This window comes from Aptenodytes patagonicus, chromosome 14 (genome assembly GCF_965638725.1).
Source record: "Aptenodytes patagonicus chromosome 14, bAptPat1.pri.cur, whole genome shotgun sequence".
NCBI lineage: Eukaryota > Metazoa > Chordata > Aves > Sphenisciformes > Spheniscidae > Aptenodytes > Aptenodytes patagonicus.
In genome coordinates, this window is record NC_134962.1 from 2,529,219 (window position 1) to 2,553,505 (window position 24,287).

The 24,287-nt window shown below is 41.9% G+C and overlaps 2 protein-coding genes across 3 annotated transcripts in view; both read left to right on the forward strand.

The window, feature by feature from the left end:
- Positions 1–220: 220 nt before the first annotated feature.
- Positions 221–14,421, forward strand: PCMTD2 (protein-L-isoaspartate (D-aspartate) O-methyltransferase domain containing 2). Of its 2 annotated transcripts, XM_076352355.1 has the most exons (7): positions 223–298; positions 1,152–1,205; positions 3,484–3,818; positions 5,161–5,263; positions 7,047–7,218; positions 8,186–8,309; positions 9,843–14,421. In XM_076352355.1, exons 3-7 carry the CDS (start codon positions 3,512–3,514, stop codon positions 10,223–10,225), a joined length of 1,089 nt encoding a protein of 362 aa, XP_076208470.1. In that variant the 5' UTR covers positions 223–298; positions 1,152–1,205; positions 3,484–3,511; the 3' UTR covers positions 10,226–14,421. The 2 variants fall into 2 exon arrangements, with proteins under 2 accessions (XP_076208469.1, XP_076208470.1); XM_076352354.1 differs by lacking the exon at positions 1,152–1,205 and having other exon boundaries at positions 221–298.
- A 2,620-nt stretch (positions 14,422–17,041) lies between these two features.
- Positions 17,042–24,287, forward strand: part of LOC143167031 (peroxidasin homolog) — a 46,525-nt gene continuing 39,279 nt past the window's right edge. Inside the window, exon 1 of the mRNA XM_076352023.1 lies at positions 17,042–17,276. Coding sequence (XP_076208138.1) covers positions 17,113–17,276 — 164 coding nt within the window. The 5' untranslated portion in view covers positions 17,042–17,112. The remainder of the gene's footprint in view (positions 17,277–24,287) is intronic.

Here is a 24,287-nt window from a genome sequence, read left to right on the forward strand (position 1 = left end):
ACCAGCGCCGCCCCCCTCCCCGCAGTGGTACAGTCTACCCCCCCGCGCCGGGTCTGCATGGTACAGCCCAGACAGCGCCCCCCCGCCGGACCGCAGTGGTCTGCTCCCCGCCACCCGACCGACCCCCCCCCCCCCCCCCGGCGGCGGTGGTGCGCGCCGCGCGTGCGCGGTGCCGCGGCCGGCGCTCAGCTGGGCAGTGTTTACCGCTCCGGAGCGCGGCGGGACGGCCGCGCCGCCGGGCCCGGGAGGGGAGCGGGCCGCACCGCACCGGGCCGAGCCGACCCGCCCCGCCGCTCAGGTACGGCCGGGGGGCGAGGAGACCCCGTCCGCTGAAGTGCGGCCGGTCCCGGCTCGACCCGACCTCACCGGGCCGCTGCAGCTCCCTCCCCCCCACCCCCCCCTCACCCCACTCCCCCCTTCACCTCACTCCCCCCTTCACCTCAGCCCCGGCCGGAGCCGCGCCGCCTCCTCAGGCCGCTGCCCCCCCTCAGCCCTGCCCTGCGGCCTTCCTCCAGCGCTGGGGCTCCTGCCGGGGGTGCCCCGCGGTGGGGGCATGGCCCTGCTGGTGGCTTCTCCCCCGCCCCAACACCGCTTCCCCGTCCGGGCGGCCTGGGCTCCCGCTCGGCCGCGCTGGTGCCCTGGGCATGGCTGGAGGCAGCAGTGCTGTGTGGAGACCGGGGCCGCCCAGGTGTAATTAAAGCGGCGGGGGGGTGTGGGGTGGATATCAACATCAGGCTTTCCTAGACCTCCCTCCCACTCCCTCATCTCCGCCGCTTTCCTCGGCAGCAGCCTGATAACGCAGGTAGTGGTTGAGCTATATGGTGGGGGGCTTTTTAATTTCTTGTTTGAGAGGGTTAGAGGGGATCGCATTGAAAGCTGTGCAATTGTAATTCTGTTTTTTATCGGTAAACATCCTCACCTTTGTTATTCCTTCTGGAGCGTATTATGGCAGAGCAGGGGTTACCCTGGAAATGTGTTGGGGTGAAGAATTGCATTTTTATGCCTTGTGTATTGTTTTGAGTCTTCTGTGCATCTGCTGGTGTTTGCCTTGGAAGAAATTGCTTTAATTTCAGTGTTTTGTTTCAGGCATCTGAATGCAGCTTCTCATGTCAGACTTGTTTGTTTGTTTTTCTGTTTTGTTTTTCTTAAAGGGGAAGATGGCAACATGCAATTGAAGGGATGTTTCAACACTAGAAGGCTGCTTGGTTTGATACCTGTGTTGTGACCTGCTAAATATCACAAAATTTTTGCATGTGAACTTTGTCCCTGCTCAGATTTGTGGAAATCTGTGCTTTACCTAGAAGTGTGAAAAGTGCAACTGTGCTAATTGTGGAGGGAGAGGATCTTGTTTTAAAAAGTTTGTTAAAAATAAATCCTACTCATAGTCTTGGTTCCCCCTTCCAATAGGAGAAGAGAAACAAGGTTAAACAAAGATGTGGAATTACCCGAAGATGAATTTAAATGTCAGAGTTCTATGTTCTGCATATAAAACATGCGTTTTATTGGAAGTAAGCTAGTGTCCAGTAAAAGTAATCATTTCAGAAGTAACTGACACCTGTCACAACTTGGATATTCCTTGATCTCATTAGAAAAAATGTCTTCCATGTTGTAGAGCATGGAAGAACAGCTGTTGATCATATAGCCGAGCTAAAACCAGGTCGGACCAGTTGTCCCAGTGGGGCTTGCATACGTCAGAAAGAATTTGTTGGGGATCTGAAGTGAAACACTGTTAAAGCCACAACTTTTTATTCATACTATAAATCTAAAAATGTAGATTTTTTTAATAGCAAAAAGAGCTTAAGCAGAAGAAAGAAGCAAGCCTAAGAACAAAATATACAAAAGAAAGTCAAGGGAATCAACACCCTCAGGGAAGAAAGTATTTTAATGCAGAATGTTATATAAAGCATACTGACCAAAGATAGAAGCAGCCCTATATGTGCAGATGCAACAAGTTGATGTGTATGTAATAGGAGGAAAAAAAAATCAGATTGGCTGTTGAAACCACCTAAGCCTTCAACTTGATGTGTTTCCACTGTGAAGTAATAAAACACAATCATTTTTTCTGGAGAAAATGAAGGAGTAACTATAGAAAGGAGAGGGTGACTTTTTTTTAAGTTTTATTAATGGTCTGGAACTGGATTGGTGTGTTTGAGACATGAATGTATTAAAACGGCTCGAGTTCTCTGCCTAAGTATGTCCTATTTTGTGTGTCCCTACAGGTAATCAGGATGGTATGTTATTTTAATAACTGAAATTTCCTTAGACTCCTGTAGCTTTTCTTTGTTTGCTCTGAAAATGAAAGTATAATTTGCTCTTGCTGAATGTAACAAATAAACCCGAACAATTTAGCTGTAGGCAGATCTTCTGATCCCAGGAATGAACTCTAAAGCTGCTGCTTCTGTGGTTATTATTGTGAGCAGAGAAAGGCATTGTAAATAAATGCATTTAAAAAAAAAAAATCATGTTGTGTTTTCTGAAAAGGATTTTTTTTTTTTGAGATATGGGTAGGGAAGTAAAGCTAGATTAATTTTGAGTGATAAGTTTTTCTATGTTCTTCTCCCCCTATAGCTTTTTCTTTAAAACATATAGAACTTTTACTACATGAAGCGTATAGCCATGCTTAGTGTAATGCACAGTCAAGGAAGGTGCTTGCTTTTCTTTCCCCCACACCAACAAGCCTGAATAGGTTGCTGGAGATGATTGTGTCAGTGAAGTCAGAAGTGTTTGTAATTCATAAATCTGTGTCGCTGAAGAGTTTCCACATTGGGGGTTAGCTCATCTAGGACTTAAGAGGACCGAAGAAATTCCACAGGCTTCAGCGGAAATTCTCTCTGCAGTTGCTGTCTGTATTGTTAAGTGCTTTACTGATGATGGTGGCTCAAGCTCTAAAGATGAGCTGTGTGAAAGTGCATTTGCTAAAGTAAGCAAGCTTGTACTCTAGGTCAGAGTTTTTTTAACCTCTGTGAAATCAGCATCCTGATGCATATTCAAAGAAGATGTAATCTGAGATTTTTCTGGTTCTTACTGCCTGTGTCTTAGTCCCTTAATTTCCCCTTGATACTATTAGAGATAGAAAGTCTGCGTGTGGCAAGAATTCCGACAGGCAAGGTAGACTTGCACTGTTGGTTGGATTTGCAATGAAAAATGGCCTATAAGCATAGGAGCTAGAATAATCCTTTATATAAAAGGATTCAGTGAAAAAGCTGACATGCTAGTAAAGTGTTGGTAGTGTTTGAAGACAGGCATTGCACGCTTAAATTGTCTATTGTGATTTTTTCCCCGCTAGTGTCAGGTACTACATGCCAGATCTGCTGCATTTTGTTTTTCATTGTTTGATTGGGGGTGGGGTGGTGGTAATGTTTTTCTGCTGCTTGTTTTCCTTAAAGTACCTAAAGATCTCCCTCAAAGTACTTCATATACAGCAGCATAATTTAGTGTTCAAGTGCATGCTCTATACCTCACCTTCCTTTATTATTCTTTTAGTTTTGGTGCGTATAGAAAACTGTTGAAGATGGGAGGTGCAGTGAGTGCAGGAGAAGATAATGATGAATTAATTGATAACCTGAAGGAGGCACAATACATCCGGACAGAACTGGTAGAACAGGCGTTCCGAGCCATTGATCGAGCAGATTACTACCTGGAAGAGTTCAAAGACAATGCCTACAAGGACTTGGCGTGGAAGCATGGAAATATTCATCTCTCAGCACCGTGCATTTACTCTGAGGTGATGGAAGCATTGGATCTGCAACCAGGGCTGTCATTTTTGAATCTTGGCAGTGGCACTGGTTATCTGAGTTCTATGGTTGGACTCATCTTGGGTAAATACCTTTTCAATCGTGTTAACTGTTTACATTAGATTTAAAAAAAAAAAAAAGCTTTGAAATTGGGAACGAAGCATTCCTCAAGTAATGAAACTAAAAGGTATCTAGGAGAGTAAAGAATGCATTAATCCAACTGGCTAATTTATCAGGATTCTTGCAACCTTCTGTCTGGAACTGGATGGGATACAGATTTCTGTAGCAGTTCAGAACAGGCAACGATGTAGTTGCACAGGTGGCTGTAGTGGATTCCTGCAGGACTGGGCACAAGCTTGGGTTTGCTGCCCCTTAAGCAAGAACCCAGCTCGGGAGCAGGAGCGCCATGTTTAAACTAGGTTTGAGCACGTCTTCAGAAACCTGTGACTGTAGCTGCTCTGTGCCTTGTTTGTTTTTACAATGTCCTGCCTAGACTGAAACGTGTTTGAGATCCAGTTTTGACTCTTACCAACATACAGGTGGGCATAGTCTCTGGAAAGCAGTTAATGCATCAGAATTGACTTTGTGACCGCATCTACAGTAGGCACAAATCAGAGCAGCAAAGTGCAATTATACAATTGCAATTCGCCCTAAAGTATTTCAGTCAACAATTTTGCTTCTTCCGACTGCCAGGATAGATAGCAAATGACTGTAGGGTATGTATTTTCCTTTTGTGGGCGTGGCAAGAATTTTAACTGCTGAAATGCTTGTCAGGATAGATTCTCACTCCCATTTCCTGTGGCTTTTCATGGAATCACATTTGTGGTTTTCTGCTAGGTTTGTTGAGATTACCTAGGATGCCAATATGTAACTCCAGGGCTTTTGAATTCTTTGGAAAAGTTACCAAGTCAGTTCTGAATAAAAAGAGTGAGTGCTGAACAACTTCTTTATTTTTCCAATTTATTTTTGCTGTTAATTGAGGTACAATGTGTGGTGACTGTTCCTGATTCTTCTGTGGAGATTTTTAGCATATCAGCAAGGGGGTATAAAAATAACAAAGATTTTTTTGAGGGATTTATTAAAACATGCAGGCTGTTGTTCTGCATTGGAATTTTTTCGAGCTGGTCAGTTTTACAGCAATAGTATTTCTTCAGTATCAGTGCTTCCCTCCTACAGAGGAATTTCCTGCATAGTTAAGAGCAAATGATTCAAAATCAATTGTGCAAAACAGCCTCATTTGCTTCAGAAATTGCAGGTATAGGGTTGCAATTCCCACTGTAGTACTAAGATAGCTGACCCTACACAAGCGCTGGCTGTCTGACACTCAAGGAGCAATCTGTTATAGGAAGTAACCAAAACTGTATTCGGTCCTGCTGCATTTTGTGTTGTTGCCTGTTACCATTATCCTAGTGTTCTGAATTTGCAGGTCCTTTTGGTGTTAACCATGGTGTGGAGCTTCATTCCGATGTGATCGAATATGCAAAGCAGAAATTGGACTTCTTCATTAAAACAAGTGACAGCTTTGACAAGTAAGAATGTGGACTGCCCGTTTGGATTCATTTTGTGCATTTGGCTTTAGTCGTGGCAGTTCTTGTTCCCATGTGGCAGTTCTGGATTCAGGGTAATCTGAGGATTCTGGCTCCTTAGGCTTCCTGAACTGCAGTGTGTGACCTTCTAAGCTGATGTGTATTGGGGGGGAGTTTCAGAAATTTTTGCAGTGTTTTTAATAGCAGTGCTGCTGTTGCAGAGCTTAGAGGAAGCTGAAGAAGGTTGTTTATTTTAAAATGCACTTGCAGGTAACAACTTGAAACTTGCAAATAACAGTAATAGTTATGTTTGTGATCCGAGAGCATGCATGGTTATCAGAAGAATATGAACTGATTTCTCTGGTGGCCCAGTGTTTTATCTGAGAAGAAGAAAAATGGTGTTTTAAAATATGAAGGTAGTTTTATGATGATTAAGTTGGTACTAAAACTGCTTGGGATTTGATTTATGTTCTTCCTTAGAACCTCCATTCTGCTGCTGTCACAAGTAATAACTTTCCAGCAAGAAAACCATTGCCAATAGTAACCTCAGCAATAAAAGTTGTAGCTGTCATATTTTTGGATCCGTCTCACAGTTTGTTCAAACAAGGAAGTAAAGCATCTCTGGATACTTGATAGTCCTCTCGTGGGAGGAAGAAAATTAAAGTCATTACATGCTAGAATTTAAACTACTCAGCCTTGCGCTGTTGCTGCTGTACTGGAAAGCTGCTGCTGAGAGGGCTGTATTTTCTTGACGTTGGCAGCAGACCGAAAGTTTTCAGCGTGGAAGGTGCTTGCGCATAGATGACTGGGTTTTTTTCAGTCACATTGCTATTGTTTGGATAGGTGTTTTAAGGAAGACTTTTTTTTCTCTCCAGACAAATATAGCTATGGAGCAAAAGTGAGCTGAATTCGGAAACCGACATGACTGGAAAATTGGCATGGCTGAGAGAAATGGCTGCTGGGTTATGCTATTAGAACACCGTGTGCAGGAACTGCTAGCTGGCTGCTCTGAATGTCTAGCATGCTTTGCAAAAGCAGAAAGCTTCAGGAAGTGTTTAGGAATAAATAGGTGCTATATTGAGCTGTCTCTCAAGATACCAGTAGAAGACTGGAGATGTTGTACAACTTCTATCAAAATTAGCCCTTAAATGTGGGGCTTAAGCTAATGTAGATTTGGAGCATGTAAGAAAACCAGAAGCATCATAGAATTACTCATTTTTCTTCTAAACTGAATCAGAAATGCTATAGGCAAAAATTCTTTTTATGAAGGGTGAAATCACAGTTCTCTTGAAGTAATGGCAAAACTTCCATTGGCTTCAGCAAAGCATATTTCTGAAGCATCAGGTTATAGTTCCCCACAACATCTGAAAACCATTTAAAAGCTTTTGAAAATGCCAAACCCCCCCTGGTGCAGTCCTTAAAAGGCTTTAACATTTGGAATTGCAGGTCTAATATTTATATTTGTGTATTGTAACTGAGTCAGCATCAGGTGACTAAAAATAGCTCGTTCTGAAGAGTTGTATATAACTCAAGTATGAAATTGTGCATCCTTATCCTTTGGAGATTTTCATCTATGAATTCTCACCTCATTGTTCTGTGGTTTTGAGACTTCTAGCTGTGGTCTGTTCTTGATAATGTCTTGAATACACGGGCTTCAGAGGAGAAATCCTGTGAAACTGGGTTTTTTTCAAGTATTTTTTATTGTTTCATTTTTTCAGAATCATGAAAATAATTCATTTGATAAATTGCAATATACTTGTATGATACACATCTTCTTCATTTTCAGATTTGAATTTTGTGAGCCATCTTTTGTTACCGGCAATTGTTTAGAGATTTCTCCGGACTGTACTCAGTATGACCGTGTTTACTGTGGTGCTGGAGTACAGAAGGAACATGAAGACTACATGAAGAACCTGTTGAAAGTTGGGGGAATTCTTGTCATGCCTCTAGAAGAGAAGGTTGAGTGCCTTTCTACTCACGTTTCCCTTTCAGTTACTCTTAATTCGGATCTTGGTTTAGTCAATAGCTCTTCCTTTAGTTTGCCATTCTTGTAGCAGGTTGGAGAAAGCATTAAGTACACCAGTCTTGACTATGAGTGGAAACTGAACTCTTCACTCTTCATGATATTTAAAAAATTCATAGTTCTACCAGTCTTTCACATATTCTGATCTTTTGTTGTTAATTGCAAATTTACTTTCATGCTGCAGAAAAATGTCAGCAAGAGTTTGTTCAAGTTATATAATCTAGTGTTGTACTTACGGTAAAATACAAAATTTTACACCCTAACTGCCTTATGAAAGAGTGTGCAGGTTGTCCCTATTTACAAGTGTCAATGGATTCTTTTTGGTAAAAAGTGGGTAACTGCCCTGTGTGTGAACTCAAGATTGTAATTCAGATTATCTGTTTGGTGTAAAAGTGTGTTGTTTTAATGGGCTTTTATGGCTGAGGTGTAGGTGTCTGACCTCTTACCACTGTCAGGGTGTTTGAGATGAGCAGAGTGCAGAGCTTCTTCCCAGCGAGATGCTGTGCAGTGAGTTAGTGCAGGAGATTTGAGCTGTAGCAGAAATCCAGTGATCTGCAGACTTCCTTCAAGAGTGAACGTTGATCAGTGACTGACATGTTTTCTCAGTGGTCGGACATAGCTGTTCTGGTTCAGAATTGAGGAAGAACTGGGAAATCAGGGTGACCCAAACTGCCAGTGCCCATACTCTGTTGCAACAGATGAAGTTACTTGGGGCTAATCCTGTAAGGAGTTCTGAATTTTCTCAGAAAAAAACTCAGTTCTCCGTATTACCTAACTTCTACTGTTGTAGCTTCTAGTACTCTAACCACTTGTCCAGGCAGAAAAGTTGTTTGTTCATTTTTTTGTTCAAAAATCTTATTGTAGTTCACACAATGGACAATAATCTCCTTGTTTTGGTTTAGTTGACTAAGATAACTCGTACTGGTCCTTCTGCCTGGGAGACCAAGAAGATTCTTGCTGTTTCTTTTGCTCCTTTGATTCAGCCTAACCACGCAGATTCAGGAAAATCAAGGCTTGTTCACTTGCGTGAGTACAGACATTCTTGAGTATGGGGGAGGTTTCTTCTGCTATTTGGCTATAAGCTGCACCTTGCTTCCTTAAATGTAATGTCCCTATGAATCCTTTCAAGGAAAATTACTCTAACTGCTTCCTTCTTTGAACAGTTGTTTAAGTCTTGTGTTGGATCCCAGTCTATCTTTGAGGATCTCTGCAGAGGTCTGGTGCAAGAATCAGAATTGCGTAAAATAGTTTCTAAATACAAATGATTTCTTGTGAAATTGTACCTCAAATTTGTGGGATGTTTGGTCATTGTTTTTGCCCATGCAGACATCTGTTTCAATCCTGAATTGCATACTGTCATGGTTCTCGGGCATTGTGCCATGGTGATGGGAAAATAAGTAGTACCTGTGAACAAACATTGTATCTACTCAAAGGCTCTCACTGCCCAGCAATTCAGAATTATCCTGAACCTGGAACGCTTGAGGGACAGAAGTTGTGTAATTTTTGGTTAGCTCTTTGAAATGCAGGTCGTGCGCAGTGACCTCAATCTTTAGATTAAGACTTCAGTGTAGGGAGGCCTCTTAAGAACACGTGAAGACAGAGATACTTCCATAAACAGATTAGTCAGGCTTTGTTCTTATTCTGGAAAGGTGTCTTTGCATGACAAAAAGCAGCTCAGTAAGCAGTCCATACAGTGCTATAAAGTCCACTAAGTGCATGTTTCAGCATACTTTGTACGGTGGCTTTGTAGTGAGACCTGCATATATATTACATGTGATTTTTTTCTGGTTCCTTCATTCAGGTCACAGGAATGCTTACTTGTCAGGAGAAGACAGGGGTTTTTTTGTTTCATTTTTAATTCATTTTAGTACATGCACGTGTGTGCGTCAATACATTTTTTTCTTTATGCTGCATGAGTTATGTTGTGCATTTATGGGCTGGCAGCAAATAAGTGCAGAAGACAGAACAGTCTTCCAAACCATTAATGTGGGAGGTATTTTAATACAATAACTTATTGTATGCTTCTATAATTACTTTTACCAAATGGTTTCTAGCCAGTCTTCACCCACTAAGTCTGAAGTAGTTTTTGAAGAGCATAAATAGTACTCGTTTTATAAGTGAAGAACTTGGCAAAGCTGAAGTAACTTCACAATAGAAAAATCATTTTATGGAAGAGTTAAGTAGACTTCAGGTCTAGTTATCTACGGTAGGAAAATAGCTTTTTCTAAGTTATTAAACATTTTTAGTCACTAAGTCTGCATTCTTATAATCTTTAAGACGTGTATCTTAAAATAATTGGGAGGACTTGACATCAAAATATGAAACTCTTCTTTCATCCCATTCTTTTTCTTCAGTTAATGAGAGAAATGCATAATTAAATTTTGTTTGGAAAGTTACAATACAGTTCATCTGAGTTGACAGGAGTTGAATAGAGCTGTTTTTGTAATCACAGTAGGGAATTCAAGTGGCCTGATTTAATTTGAGCAAGTACAACTTTTCCTATGAGTACTCTTGAGGGGAGTTTCTCCATATCTGTTCATGGTTTTCATTTTGTTTTAGCCCCAGTGGCTGTCCGCAGCCTCCAAGATCTGGCTCGCATAGCCATCCGAGGAACCATTAAAAAAATTATACATCAAGAAACAATGAGCAAAAATGGAAATGGGCTGAAGAACCCCCCAAGATTTAAACGAAGACGTGTGCGTCACCGTCGCATGGAAACTATTGTTTTCTTGGACAAAGAGGTCTTCGCTAGTCGTATCTCCAACCCATCAGATGATAACAACAACAGTGAGGATATCGAGGATGAGAGACAAGAAGAGGAGGAAACTAAACCCTCTGAACTAAAGCCAGATCCCCCTGTAAACTTTTTGAGAGAAAAGGTCTTGAGTCTGCCTTTGCCTGATCCCTTGAAATATTACCTGCTTTATTACAGGGAAAAGTAATTTCCTTCTTCTAAAAAGTGGGAAGTAGGCAGAAAATAAAGTACCACTTAGGGCTTGACAAATGTATACCACTTGCTTGCCTGCTAATATGACCACCCAAGGCAGTAGGCTAGCTGGGGAATGTGGCTGCTGTATACCTAAACATAATAGCTTTTTAAAGTTTTTTTTTTCTTCAGTTGTGTGCTATAGTTTTATCCTACAGCAGGGATTCCTTAGGAAGCAAGTTGGTGAAATGCTCAGCTGCTTATGGAAAGGAGGATTTAATTCCCTGAAACTAACTGCACAGAGATATTCTAAAAATCTCATGGCTGCTCTACTGAATTGCAGTTTTTAAATATTCTTAAGCAGTTCCCCAAAGACCTTTGCTGTCTGTGCTCTCTTCCGCTAAACCTGCCATGTGTTTACCGTGGTGTGTGTTTAATGGAGGATGAAGATTATTAGTAAAAACTGACCTGGCAAATCTTGTTTCTTCCAGTAATCTGAAAAAGCACAACTTTTACAGACATGAAAGGAAAGAATTTTTGGCATCCGGCCTTGTGGCATCCAGGTTTTGAATGAGAAGGAAAGCATCAGCTCCCCTTTGGTTGGTCTCAGTTTTGCTTATAAACTATATATAATTTTTCAGTAAAAGGTAAAAATGTTTTACGGAATATTGGTTTTCTTAACGGGAAACACCTGTTCTAGTGAATTAGTCTAATAGAGATGCAAAGTTGTGTGTTTTGTTTTGTTTTTTTTAAAGCGATGGAGGCAAGTGAAGAGTTGCAAAGCCGATTAGCTTTGACAGGATGCTAGGGTAGTCGGGGTTCTGACTGTTGCCTCTGTAAATGTTTACAGAGTAATTCTGAATGGGGAGGAGGGTAGAGAGGAAATGCGTAGCAGTGAGTTTGTGAAAACTGACTGGAAGCAGAATCTGTGGATTTTGCTGTTGTGTGAGGTAACTTACGTCTGCTGGGCTGAACAGAGTGAAGTGCAGAGCGCGAGCCTGAGCGGAGTGGCTTGTGTCCCAGTAATTCAGCCAAATGTAGTTCTGTGGAGGGTATGTAGAACCTGAAAACAGTCTAGAAAGCCAAACTGATGCAGTTTTTAGGTGTTCCTGTGTGTGTGCCCCTGCTGTAGCAAGGTGGCTAGAATACTTGTGTGCACATGGTCCACATATGGTAGGTGAAATGAAGTTGGTTGACTTGGCAGGTTATTTTATGTCTGCAGCAATTAAGTAGATGTTTTAACAGGCTTGTATAGAAGGACTTTACACTCTGCAGTTCTGTGGATGTGAACTCTAATTTTTATTCCCAAGTCTTTCTGTAATGGTGATGGAAGGAGATACCATGTTTAGAAGGGGAAGTTTACTTGGTTCAGCCTGTTTTGAAAAATCTACCTAAACTGGTAAAGGCTGGAAAGAAACCCTTGAGCTTGTACTGATGTGAAATACTCCTAAAGCTGGGGGGATAAAAAGCTCCCTCTCAGTAGGTAATGAAGCTATGTTAAGGCATTGCCCCATCAGAAGCACTTAAGTTGGTATCACTTTGGTATTTTTTTTTTTTTTACGCTGTCTCCTCATTTTCTGAGGAGGAATGGATGAAGACTGTCTTGCCAAAAATAGCTGGGTTTTCGGAGAAGAGAAGGCTCCAGGGAGACCTTATAGCATCCTTCCAGTACCTGAAGGGTGCCTACAGGAAAGCTGGAGAGGGACGTTTTACAAGGGCATGTGGTGATAGGACAAGGGGTAATGGCTTTAAACTGAAAGCGGGTAGATTTAGATTAGATATAAGGAAGAAATTCTTCACTATGAGGGTGGTGAGGCACTGGCACAGGTTGCCCAGAGAAGTTGTGGATGCCCCATCCCTGGAATTGTTCAAGGTCAGGTTGGATGGGTCTTTGAGCAACCTGGTCTAGTGGAAGGTGTCCCTGCCCATGGCAGGGGGGTTGGAACTAGGTGATTTTAAGGTCCCTTCCAACCCAAACCATTCTATGGTTAATGGTACTGAGTTGCACAACTTGCTTAATGATAAATAGAGTTTCAAAGTTGTGCGCAGCTTTGAAAATAAACGGATAACTCTTGTACGTCTAAGCCCGAGGTGGAGAATTCTTCCTTGCTTAATAGGCTTTTTGTATGTCTTTGAGATTATCTGGTAATGCGGTGTCATGTGGCTGCTGGCACATAACACAGTCTTAGGCTGCATTTTGCCTCTGGTTTCCTAAGTCTCCACTTCTAGTCTAAACAGTACCCCAAGCTATCTTGCTCCCTCAGATTTTTATTTCTTTATTTTAAATGGGGCAGTTCTGTGGGCAGTGAGCTGATGGTTTCCTGTAAACATACAAGTATCCATCTTGTAATTCTGGCAACTACAATGAATTTCTCTCTACAAATGAAAATCCTGAATATGGTGGTGAATGGAGGCTTAATAGAATCTACGTGTAATATTTCTCTGTGCTTCCCCAAAGGCTGTCACCTCTGTATTTGTTAGGCATTTCTGCTTAATAGCTCATACCAGGTATGTGCCTTTCTGTGTTGTGGCACAATTTCCGTACCCCTATGTAGTGCAGGGTGCCTCTTTGGCTACCAGGTTGTCCTTCAGTTTGTTAACTACAAAACTTCTTTTAAAGGAGTTGCTTTAAAAATGACATTAAACTTCAGGTTCGTATTAGTAAACCTTGCTGAGATTCTGTTACAGCTGATCAGTTGAGGGAGAATTATCTTTCATTTAGCCCTGTTTGATTTTACCCCCATCCCACCCCCAGTTGTAAAAGATATTTTGTCAGATTTTTCACCGGATTTGCCTTTTTTATTACATTTGCTAGATTTTTGTAGCTTTCTATAAGATGCATAAAATACTGCTATTTTTCCTGGATAAGGTTGAATAAATAAATATATATACAGGAAATTTATGTTCTAGGTTGTCAAATTGTCCCCTTGTCCAAAAAACCACAGATCCAAACACACCCATAGTAGAAATTTTATGTGTAATATAATTGTGAAATAGTATTGCTTATAGCCTGTAAATGAAGGGGAACTGTAAATACGTTTTCCCTGTGCACAAGCACTTGCACTGTAGTTTTGTATGCATTTCTAATAGAGTAATTGTAGCATAACTGTTCTTGTATAGTCTGTAAGCTGTCTAGGAATTTTACCTGCTTTGATTGTTTCCTTTTGTGTTCGAAGTAGTCTTCGCTTTAATTGTACGTGACTCCGTTTAGGTTTCAATACTGCAGTAAATTTGCAAAAAGAAATTAACTTCAAGCTGCTTTAACCATTAGTGTGTAAGTTGAAAAATCTATGTGTAGAAACTAGAGTTAAATTGGCCTGAGGCATGCAAGTGTTACGCAATTTAAACTTTTATTAATAAGTGTTTCTGTATCAATAAATTCAGTAAAGACTTTTTAGCCTTCTTAACATGGCTTTGCATCATGTTGTGGTTAGAATACTTTGTAGATAAGTACTTATTTTCATAATTGAAGGTTAAGACACTAGAACACTAGAAAAAGCACTTAATAATATGGTGCAGGTGCATAGTTTTAGATTAATTTGTCAGAATATAATCTCTCAAAAGAAACCTGCCCAGCTCATGATTTTTAAACCTTTATGTAATGGATTTACGCAAGATGTATTTTGGAATTAGCACACACAGCACTGATCTAGATTTAATATATCGGAACAGTTAAAGTGAATTCACTTACCTGGCTGTTAGACCTGTAGACAACAGATATCAAGAGGTCATTTAGTCCATTTCTGTACTTGAAGGAATTGCCTAAACCAAACATGTCAGGAGCTTGTTTAATGCATTCTGAATGGCAGCTCCCCTCTTGTCTCCTGTGCTCTGTTTCAGTGCTTAATTAATGCAGATTTTTTCAGAGCTGGTGTTCAAGGCTTCCATTTCGCTAGTATTGAGAATAGTATTTTGGCTTCAGCTGTAATAGGAAACTGATCATAATAGCAAATACAGCTGTCGCTAGTTAAATGTATGTGTTAACCTTTATTCCACAGGATAATTACCTGTAGTCTGTGTTTCTTCCTGTCATCTGTGTGTATGATAGATGTCCTTCTACCAACTATAACATGAGACTAGTTCAGTGTTAATGTTTTCCTTCACGTGATGCTTGCTGGAAAAAAAAAAATCCTTTTCTGCTTTGGAAAGCTATGGATGTGTCATACAAATGGTATCAAGTAAATTAAATTTGTCAGATAATGTTTATGTTCACTTCATAGTAAAATGTACATCACAGTTCCCTGGGAAGTAGTGATGAGCTCTTCAGGGGTCCTACTCCAATGAAATCTTTCTACTGGGGCAGAAGTGATAGTTAAAAATAAAACAAAAAAAAGGGGGGGGGAACACACCTGAAAAACAAAACCAAGCTGCTTTGCATTCTACTGGTGTAAAAAAGTCTGTCTAGCAGAGGCTGGAAATGCTTAAGCATGGGACACGAGTGTTAATTTTCATTCCTGTTGCTTATGAGTTAACTTTTGGTTCTTGTTCAGAGCTGCACGCTCCTTTTTAAACAATTTGTCATGTTGATGGAAAATAGATAAGTTAATGCAAGAGTAAGGGAACTGTGATTGCTAGTGTTTCATAACATCTCACAAACATCCCATTTGTCATGAAGGGGAGATAAGCAAGGTAGAAGAGGTATGTTTCAAGTTCAAGTGAAGATCTGCTTCCAAGTAAACGTATAGGTTGAAGAACTTGCCTTTTTGCACTCGGATTATTCCCTGGGGTATGGCCACTGTTAAATCTGCTGACTTGGCTAAAGATCCCGTTCCTACAAAGCAGCAGGCAAATACTCATCAATCCTTCCAGAAGCTGTCACCCACCGCACAGCCAGGCGCTGAAATAAGATTCCAAAGACAGTATGTATAGAAACATGGTGGCTGCCTGGCCCAGCTCTCCTGTTAGCAATATAAATAAACCTGGAAGGGATTTTTTTTTTTTGCAGATGGTTGGTTTAGAGCTCGGAGTTTACGCACCAAGATGTAAGTGGAGGCAGAAGGCAAAAGCCTGGTATTTGTAAAGTGGCCAGATGTGCCAGGGAAGATGTTGATGACTTTCCTAAATACTGAAGCATGGTTTGAAGAGAGCTTTTTTGTTTATTTTCCTAGAAATACTTCTTTACAGAGCAGCTCCTAAGTAGCTGTGTTACCCTGTCCTAACAGAGTTCAGCATGTTTTGGAAGGAGACAATATGGGAAGTGACCAGGCTGGAAGAACATATGACTTGAAGACTTTGACATAACCTGCATTGTCTTTTGTGATGCATGTGAAGGATGCACTTCTAATCCACTTAACTTCTCAAATTGGAATTAAAAGCTGTCATTCACCTGGAGCAATCTGCTGTCAGCTGCCAATTGTTATATAAAGGCTGAAGCAGATAATTTAGCCTTTTACAGCCTGTTTTTGTGAGAAAGGGTTGGCTGGCCACTAGAGGACACTCTGCTCAAAACCATGAGTTGGGTCCACAGGGGGGAGCGGGGAGGGGTTCAGCGAACTTGCTTGGATTTCAAAGTGATGTCAGGGCAAACAAACAACAGATTGTCTGAGGACTAGATGCAGAAAACCTGCAGTATAATGCCCTTTTACAACCGGGAAAAAATACAGCTTTTACCATCTGTGACATGAAATTTGTAAGTGAAACCCCAAAACCCAACACTCTCTCCCCAAATGCTCGAGTGACAAAGAATCTGAAGGGAGAAGAGAACCGGGGAGGTTTAAATGTCACTTTTGTTAAGTGCTGTTTTGTCACGTTAATTATATTGTAGTTTACAGTATAAAGCAGGTTGATGGGAAACTTTGGTTTGATCTTCCAGGTAATGTGGAATGGTGCCATGTTTGGAATTCCTCAAGTACCTTTATATCTTAATGAGCGTTAATGCCTCACGCTCATGCTAAACCCACACATTTAGGATCTTGTGTAGTAAAAACTTAAAACCTAAAGACAAGCTGTTTTCACTCTGAGCGTCTTTATAATAGTAAAAGGTGATTAATTCAACTGGAAACAATTCCTCCCTTTTGCGTCTCAGTTTTTATCATCCAATGGGAGAAACAAATTGGAGTCTGCGTTTCCTACAGTTCAAACTCAGTCGGTTTCATTGTTTCTTTCCCTCTTCACCCCTCAATTGCCTTTAATTTCTCCAAAATCCTGACATTTTTCCAAATGACATCCTTGCAGAAAGAAACGGTACTAGCTAAAAGGTCTTTGAAATGAATCAGCTTTTACTCTGCATAAGAAACTTTACAGAATGCATACAATCAGTTGGTTTTGTCTTTATTTGCAGGTTATTTATCTCTGTTAGTGATCTCCCTTTTAAAATCCTATCTGTAGCATTCCACGCTCCCAGCAATAGCTGGAGACAAATTTTTGCTGGATGTTACAACTGCATGTAGTAAGAGACAGCCTCTATCCTAAAAGTCTTACTGCCTGATATGTTTGACAGGCTGTTAGATAAGATGCTATCCTTAGTTTGCAGAGAGTGTGCTAAGGCAAAAATTTTGACATAAAAAACTTGGCCCTGGGCCGTCTGCATCCTAGCTCAGCCCTGGAAGCACAGGGTCGTTTTTTGGTCATTGCCCACAAAGATGCATTCTGCATGCTTTCAGATAAATGCCTGAGGGGAAGGTGAGGAGTTAACTTGCTGTTCAAAATAAGAAACAAGGCAAAAATAAATCAAAATTAAGAGTTTCTGTTTCAGCACCACAATGAAAGAGGGGTGGGAACAGTCTGATCTTCAATGATGTACATAATGGCAGAGAGGGTGGGCGGTTGGACTGTCAAACTGCCTTAATTTAATTGCAAACACATGCTGATGAGTCCCCTCCTCCTGGACCTCAGGGCTGGGAAACTTTTTTTTGTCAGCTCCCTGCAGTTCAGAATTGAGGCAAATACACTCCAGCAAACACCATGCTGATCAAATCTTCAGCTCTTCGAGGTTTTTTGTGTTTTCTCCTCTTGCCTAGTTTCTCCTGCTCCTGTCCTAGTCGCTGCCTGTGCTTCAGGACTACAGTAAGATGCATGCATCTGATGTTGGAAACCATCCCTGATATCCCACCCCAGACAAACATACTGTGAGTAACCATTTCATTTTACTGCCTTTCTTACCTGCTTGGTCTTTAGAAAGAAGAAAAAAAAAAAACTAAGGCCATAGGCATGCTTTTTATTCTCCTCCTTTTTTCCTGCAGAACTGTCTGCATCACAGACCGTTTCCTGCTTTTAAAGCATAAACCAGAAACTGCTTCTTTTGGCATCAGTTAATTGTTAACAGGACAACCAAGGGAATTGAAAAATTTACTAAGAATAATGTCAGGGCGATCACTGGAAGACAGTTTTGGAGAATCAAAGGTCACAAATGTTAAACTGAGCTTATAGAAAGGTACACAGTTTACATTTGAGAAGGCTTTGTATATGGGTGTAGGGGAGAGAGAGGAAATACAGCACTGCAGGCTTTTGTCTCTACTGAAACACTTTTCTAATACATACACCACCATTTCTTTCCTAAACTTTAAGTACTGCTTTTCCAGTTTCTGTCTGCACTATACAAACCAAAGTTAAGGCTTATTTGGAAAGCAACGACTGTGGCAACTCACAGATTCCTTGCGCAGTACAAGTACCTGTTGGAGCTGCTGGCTGAGTCCATTCAAACAGAAAAGGTGGAGGAAAAGGACATGTAACGCTTGGGGATTCCTAAACAGCTTTTTCTGATAGATCCAGAAGAGCACTTCCCTGTGATTCTCAACTAATCCTAAACTTAAAGGTGGCTTTAAGGTGCAGCGGCATGTGACAAAATACTTCCCTTTGTGCTACTCTTAGCTGATCCCTTGGTTTGGAAGACTTTTTTTGTAAATGGTAGGAAAGACTTGTCAAAAATTTATCTTTATGCTCATCCTCCTTAAACTGCTGCCGATTGTAAAACTTTTTCAAGCCTAGTTTGAGAAGCCTTTCCCCGTGCCTGTAACAAACCAAATTTGATCTCAGCCAGAACATCTATGCTAGCATTTCTCCTGTAAACATCTCACTAATGTTGCTAATGCATTTTCTCTGCTGGCAGCCTAAGGAACGTGATGTGGGCAGGATGCTGGCATTTTAATTGCTGCCATCCAGATCGGCTTTGGCGGATGGAAACCACGGAGGTTCTAGCATTAGTGGCACACAGGAAGATGTCTACACTGGCAACAGCTGCCACAGCTGCGTTGTTGGGAAAACTGATTGCAGCTGGGCTACTTGGGAGTCATCCTGACACGGAGCAGGTCAGAATCTGGACTTGCTCTCTCTCTAGGCTAGGGATGGAGTGGTTATTCTACAGTGCAGAACTGGTCAGTACTGTATGGCTTGTTGCAAACTGTCTGGGTAGTGGTAATCTGCTCTACAGCAGCTTGCAGAGTCTGACTCTCCAAATTGTCACCAAACTTTTTTTTCCCCCTTATAGATTTGTCTGCATCTTGAAATTTTAAAATATTTAAAATACCCTTACACTATTTGATTTTAGCAAAATGGTTTGTCTCTCTTTGTTTAAACATAGATTTTATTGGGGGAAAAGTTTGTTTTGGTGGCTAAACTGAGATATTTCTGAGCTCAGTAAAGCTTAATTTCTGTTCTCTTCCCAAAATGAGGCAGCATTTTCTGTCACACTGGATGGCCTGAGTGTGTTTCCTGTAGAGATTTTTTGAGCGCAGGGGGAAGGAAACTTACTGTGGTCACCAGCTTTTCTTCAGTACTGGAACAGTGGATTTCTAAATGCTCTCTGGCAATAGCGCACTTCATTCCTTCTGTGCTGCAGGGGGCAAAACGTAACTCTGGTCCGTGGCTTGTCCTTGCAGCTTTAGTAAAACTCCAGGTAGTATCTTGCTGTAATGTAGGTGGCATTGAGTTGTCTGTTAAACTCAACTCAGAAAGGTGACGAGGTTTTCCAGCGCAGTGTATGCAGTCACCCTAATTCCCTTTCCTCTGCTCTAACTAGTTTGCATGTACACTGTTTGTAAATGGTCCGTGTTTTGCCTACTTAACCATTTGGAAAGCTGGTTTATTTAGTTTAACGTGATAGCCACAGCCTTGAATGGGAAACTGGGTTTTTAAACATTAACTAAATGGTATAGGTGTGTGATATAAAAGTAGTAATATTCCAAAATGAGATGACTGTCTTTATAGACCAGTATTTTTTAAGAAGATTTATCTGGTTTATTCTCTTTTAATACTGTCTGCGTAATTATAGGCAAAAAGTACTGATGAGCAGAGATCCCCATAGATATAGAGGCATATGAGCCTGGTAAGTGTTCTCTGTTGGCAGATCATGTGCCTTTGTATGGTGTGTGGCAAGTAAAAATCCTGACTTTCTGGCTATCTTGAAGATCTAATGTATGTAAATGCATTTGCCAGCCAGCTTCCCATTGTATCTTTTATAAATCGCATTTGAATAATTAAACTTTTTTTAATTGTGAAAGATCAAAGAATGCTTCTTAACCAAGCCCCTGACTACTCCAGCTTTTTGGCATGTAAATCTTTCTCCTGGGAGGACCGTTGTGTCAGAGTGAACATTCAGAATTATAGCAAGAATAGTCTTGATCATGGAGTTATTCTGAGTAGAAAATGTGGGATTGTGATATTTTCCACATTTGCCCTTTGGTATGAATAGGACCAAGGCTGTGACTGCAGATACAACACCGATCCCAGGCTCCAGCTCGGTTCCCTCGCAGAACAGCTGCAGTTTCCAGATGGAGTTTGCTTTGAAGTTGGGAGTTTGGGACTTTCTGACCTCAGTGACTCCGTGCCATCCTCCCTCTAACAATCCTTGAAGAGTGGGGAAGTCTTCTAGCCGGCACACGCTGTGCTTCAGCAAGCCCCGTTGGCAGATGGCCCCCTCGGGGCTGTAGCCAGCTGGCGTAACTTAGAATAGCCCATAGCCTTCTCCGAGCGATGCTGGGATTGGCATGGAACCAGTTCCAGGATTGATGAGCTGTTACTGGCTCCTCTTTGGTCGCCATTTCCCTCCTCCCTTCCCAGTCCCAGCTGGGTGCAGCTGAGGATCTGGCCCAATGTCTGGTTTTAGCAATAGACTATTTATCTCTGGTAATGAAGTCTGTTCGTTTTATCCTGAGCAGAGAATAGGATGGCAGGAATGGCTACATGTGTACGGATAAGTAAACTATAAAAATTCATGGTGTATAACTGCAAATGTATTTTGGCTGCTGTCTGTTCAACTGGAACATGATTATCCAGATGTGATCTGCTGGTTACCGCTGGGATTCAAGCAGTTCTTTTTGCCAGCAGCCCAAAGAAGGGAACAGCTGTGAAACATACACTCAGAAAATTTCAATAGGTCTTTAGCCTTCTAAGTCATTTGTTCTACAGTGTGACATTTAAAATAATAAACTTTGAAACGTGTGGGCATGAGTAGAAGAAATCCATGGAAAGAAGTTCCCCTCTGGCTGGCAGCTAATAGATTGCAATCCAATTATCCATGGGTTATTCTCCTTTCTGCATTATGCATAGCACATAATGAATGAGTACTTCTAGAGAAACATAGCTGAGGGCACAAGCAAAGGCAGCGCAGTATCTGGGATCTGAATGCATCGCTGGCACGAACTGAAGGTGACCCAGTTGCTCACAGACCTGGTTGCTAATTGGGCAGTGTAAGCACGGCCAGCTTGACAAGTTTTGTTTCCCTTCATCGTTGTGCTGCTTGTTTGGTGGCCGCTCGGTTCCTTTCTTCCTCCCGCAGGTCACTGCACTGCAGTAGGGAAGGCTGTAGCAGGACAGGGTGTAGCTCTCCTAGTCCATCTTAAGGAGCATAGTTTTGAGAAGGAACTTTATACATTTGTTGGGGAAAGGTTTACTGAGCAAATGAGTTCTTGGAAATGCTGCTCCCTTTGTGGTCTCTGTCGTGCGCTTTGGGTTAAAGAAGGGATTACTCATTTCCTCTGTGTGTGATAGTCTTATATGCAACCATTAAACACACACCCACGCATTCTGGATGTGCCAGGTGTGATCTCTTTCTGACTTCTTTCGCTATAGTATTTAATGCTCATTAAACCTTTTAGAGGTGACCAAAGTCTTCTGTATGTTCTGTTTATAGAGTTCCCTTCATCGGAAGGAAAATGGGGAGGGAAGGTATTTAAAGCATATTTTCCTTCTAGAAGCATTCCAGCATCTTTTGATGAAAGCATCCTAACTCTTGCGATTGTAGCTACCTTAAGTGTTTAGAAATCCTGCCTTCGCTGAACTTCACAGTGCTTCATCATGTGGTTCCCACTTGAGTATTTGCATTTTCATTGACCTCACCACATCCTTCTCCCCATAGGGATCCCCACAGGATTTTTTTCCTGCTCTTTAAGGAGAAGTCAGTATTTTTTGGTGAAAGAACGTGTGTGTATTCTGGGTAAAGATTTAAATGGCCATGCTCCTAAAAAAGAAAAAAGCTGACACCTATGCTACATGAGACTCCATATTAAAGAATGCCCCAGCAGTTCATTTAAGCTGGCACGGTGCTACTGCTTCTCGGACTCCGTGGAAAAGGTAAATAGGTAAATATATCTTACGCTCGGCAATTTTCTTTTACTCCCTCCAGATCAGGATCAGAACACACTTCAGGAGGAGGAAAAGTTGTCTTCATTTGATGTGGGCGATATCTTGAATAGATGGTGCAAAGGAAATACACGTTAGGTTAAGAGAGTCCTGCTCCTTGCTGACATGAATGCCCAAGAACAGACTTAGCTGGTTTGATTAGGATCAGACCCTAATCTCCATACCAGCTGTTAATATATAATAGCTCAAATTATCTAAGGTTGATGAGGTCAACAGTTTGCTGTGTAAACTCCCTACTTGAATATGTGTCCAGGGCCAAAACTATATTTTGGAGATATTCCTTGCTCCTGCCTTTACGGGCAAGAGCTAAAGGGATGCTCTGTGGCAGTTGATGAAACGATTCCACCAGGGATGAAGCACCAGCAGACCCCTCCTGCCCTGGCACTGCCTTTAGGGCCAGGCTCTGAAGTGCAACATTGACGCCAGCTTACGTGCACAGAAAAGGTGGGATCAAAACAGCTTGGTACGTTGACTGCTGAATTACTATCTTGCCCCAGCTGATGCAGAGGGAGCCCTTTTGAAAATCTGACCCCTGTTGGTGGGAGCTGAAATCTTAAAAAGCTGGTTTCAGGAATGCCTGTGGTAATTTCTTCATTAAAATCTAGTGTGCCCATCCCTAAAACTTCAAAATGTAAGCAGTGCGGCAGTGCAAACAGAGAACAGCCGCCTGTTCTGCAGCACGAGGCTCTGCATCTGCTCGCTCTTCTGTGTTTCATCCATGATCTTATAATCTGGTTTACTGGTATTTCCATGCTGAACATATTTTCCTCCCTTTTCACCCCTTGAACAGTCAAATCTTGATGTCTTAAGCTGGTACACCCCAAAATAGCCAGGACTTGGAAAAAACCCCAGCCCTGAGCCTCTCTGCGGTCTCCTCATCTGTCTAGCAGAGATGGCAATGCTCAGCTGTCCATGTAGGGATTCGGAGATGAAGGCTGTCATTTATTAAAGCCATTTGGGGACTCGTGTGTGAGGGGGACATTCCTGAGTTGAGGAGCCGATGACAGTGAATCTGGAAGACTTCACTTCCATCTCAGCAAGGCTGTTTTCCCTTCCTGCCAGGACTGGAGCTGTTTGGCAGGATGGGGGAACCTGCAGAGCCGACTCCGATGTTCTGCGGATCAGTAAGAGAAATGAGCGTCTTTCTGATAAATGTTCTGGCCCTTCTTATATGTGGGAAACTTGACTTAAGAATTGTGTTTAGGATGTCTTTCACACCCTCCCTTCCCCAGGAAACACTGGAAGGAACCTCAGTGTCTTATCTCTGTTTGTAAAACCACCTTTACTCTGTGTCTTTGTTGATAATGATTGGGTGGCTGCCACTTACTCAACCAGTTCTGGGTGAAGTGGTCCAGAACTGCCAGCATCATTGCTGTGCACAAGTTTAGAACACAAAAGATGCTTCAGTGAAACAAACCCAGTAATTTCCATGGAACTGCAGTAAAATACCTCTTGTGGCTAATTAACTGCTTAGTTAACATAGTAATACATGATTCTGTAAAAGCCTAAATAGATTAAAGAGAAGTGGAAGTTTCTTGTAAAAACCATTGATTGTTTTATATGCTAATTGCTGTCAATTATTTAACACAGTGCTTTCAGGAATGATTGTTCTGGGAGGATCAGAAAGACTCCAGTATCACTCTGTAAATACCTGTTTCCCCATCCATTTGCAAATTCTGGCATTCTCGGTAAGCCTCTGCAATGGGGTTAAGAGTTCCCAGAGTCAGAAAAGGTGAGTTATTTCAGTAGCAGATCCTAGATTATCCACGTATTCCAGCCCAGTTTCCTGTCAAAGCTATCGTGCTTTGGCATGAGGGTTTGGTGAGATTTTCTGCTGAGCCAGTCAAACTGGTATTGTCCGGAGGGATCAGTATTGCGTGATGCAGGACAGCTGCTGTCCGAGGCCTCCAGGCACTGTGTATGTGAAGGTAGAAAAGGATCTAGGATCCTTTAGCAGCAGTTATCCCCTTTGTTCCTTGCGGAAAGGTATCTTGTAATCCCGGACCGTTGGCCTTGAAAACATGGGGGAGAGTTAAATCACAAGGGATTTCCTCCCCCCCCCCGCCCATTTTGCAAATTCCAAGGTGGAAAGCGGCAGGCGGGAGTGAGGGAGCCCAGCTGCCGGTGCACACAGCAGCTGGACCGGGCTGGCACGGGAGAAGCTGCGTGGTGGGTCCCCGTAAAAAGCACACTTGTTCGTGAAAAGAAACGTAAAGTTTCGAGAGTGAGTGCCCTGGGAATAGAGAGAAACAAGCATTTCTGTGTACGAGGGGACGGACTCTGCAGGGAATGTTCTCAATCAAATACATACAAGCCAGGAATTTCCCAGTGCAGCCCTACATGGCATTCATTATCAGCTAAGCTTCAGGCTAAGGCAAGGTCTGGAGAAAAAAATGCTATGGATGAGCCAAAGTATTGGGTTTTTTTTAATGCATTGGTAAGGAGGAAGATTTGGGTTCCTCTGTGTCTCCGGGGGCTTTCTTTGCTGTGTAGGGACATCC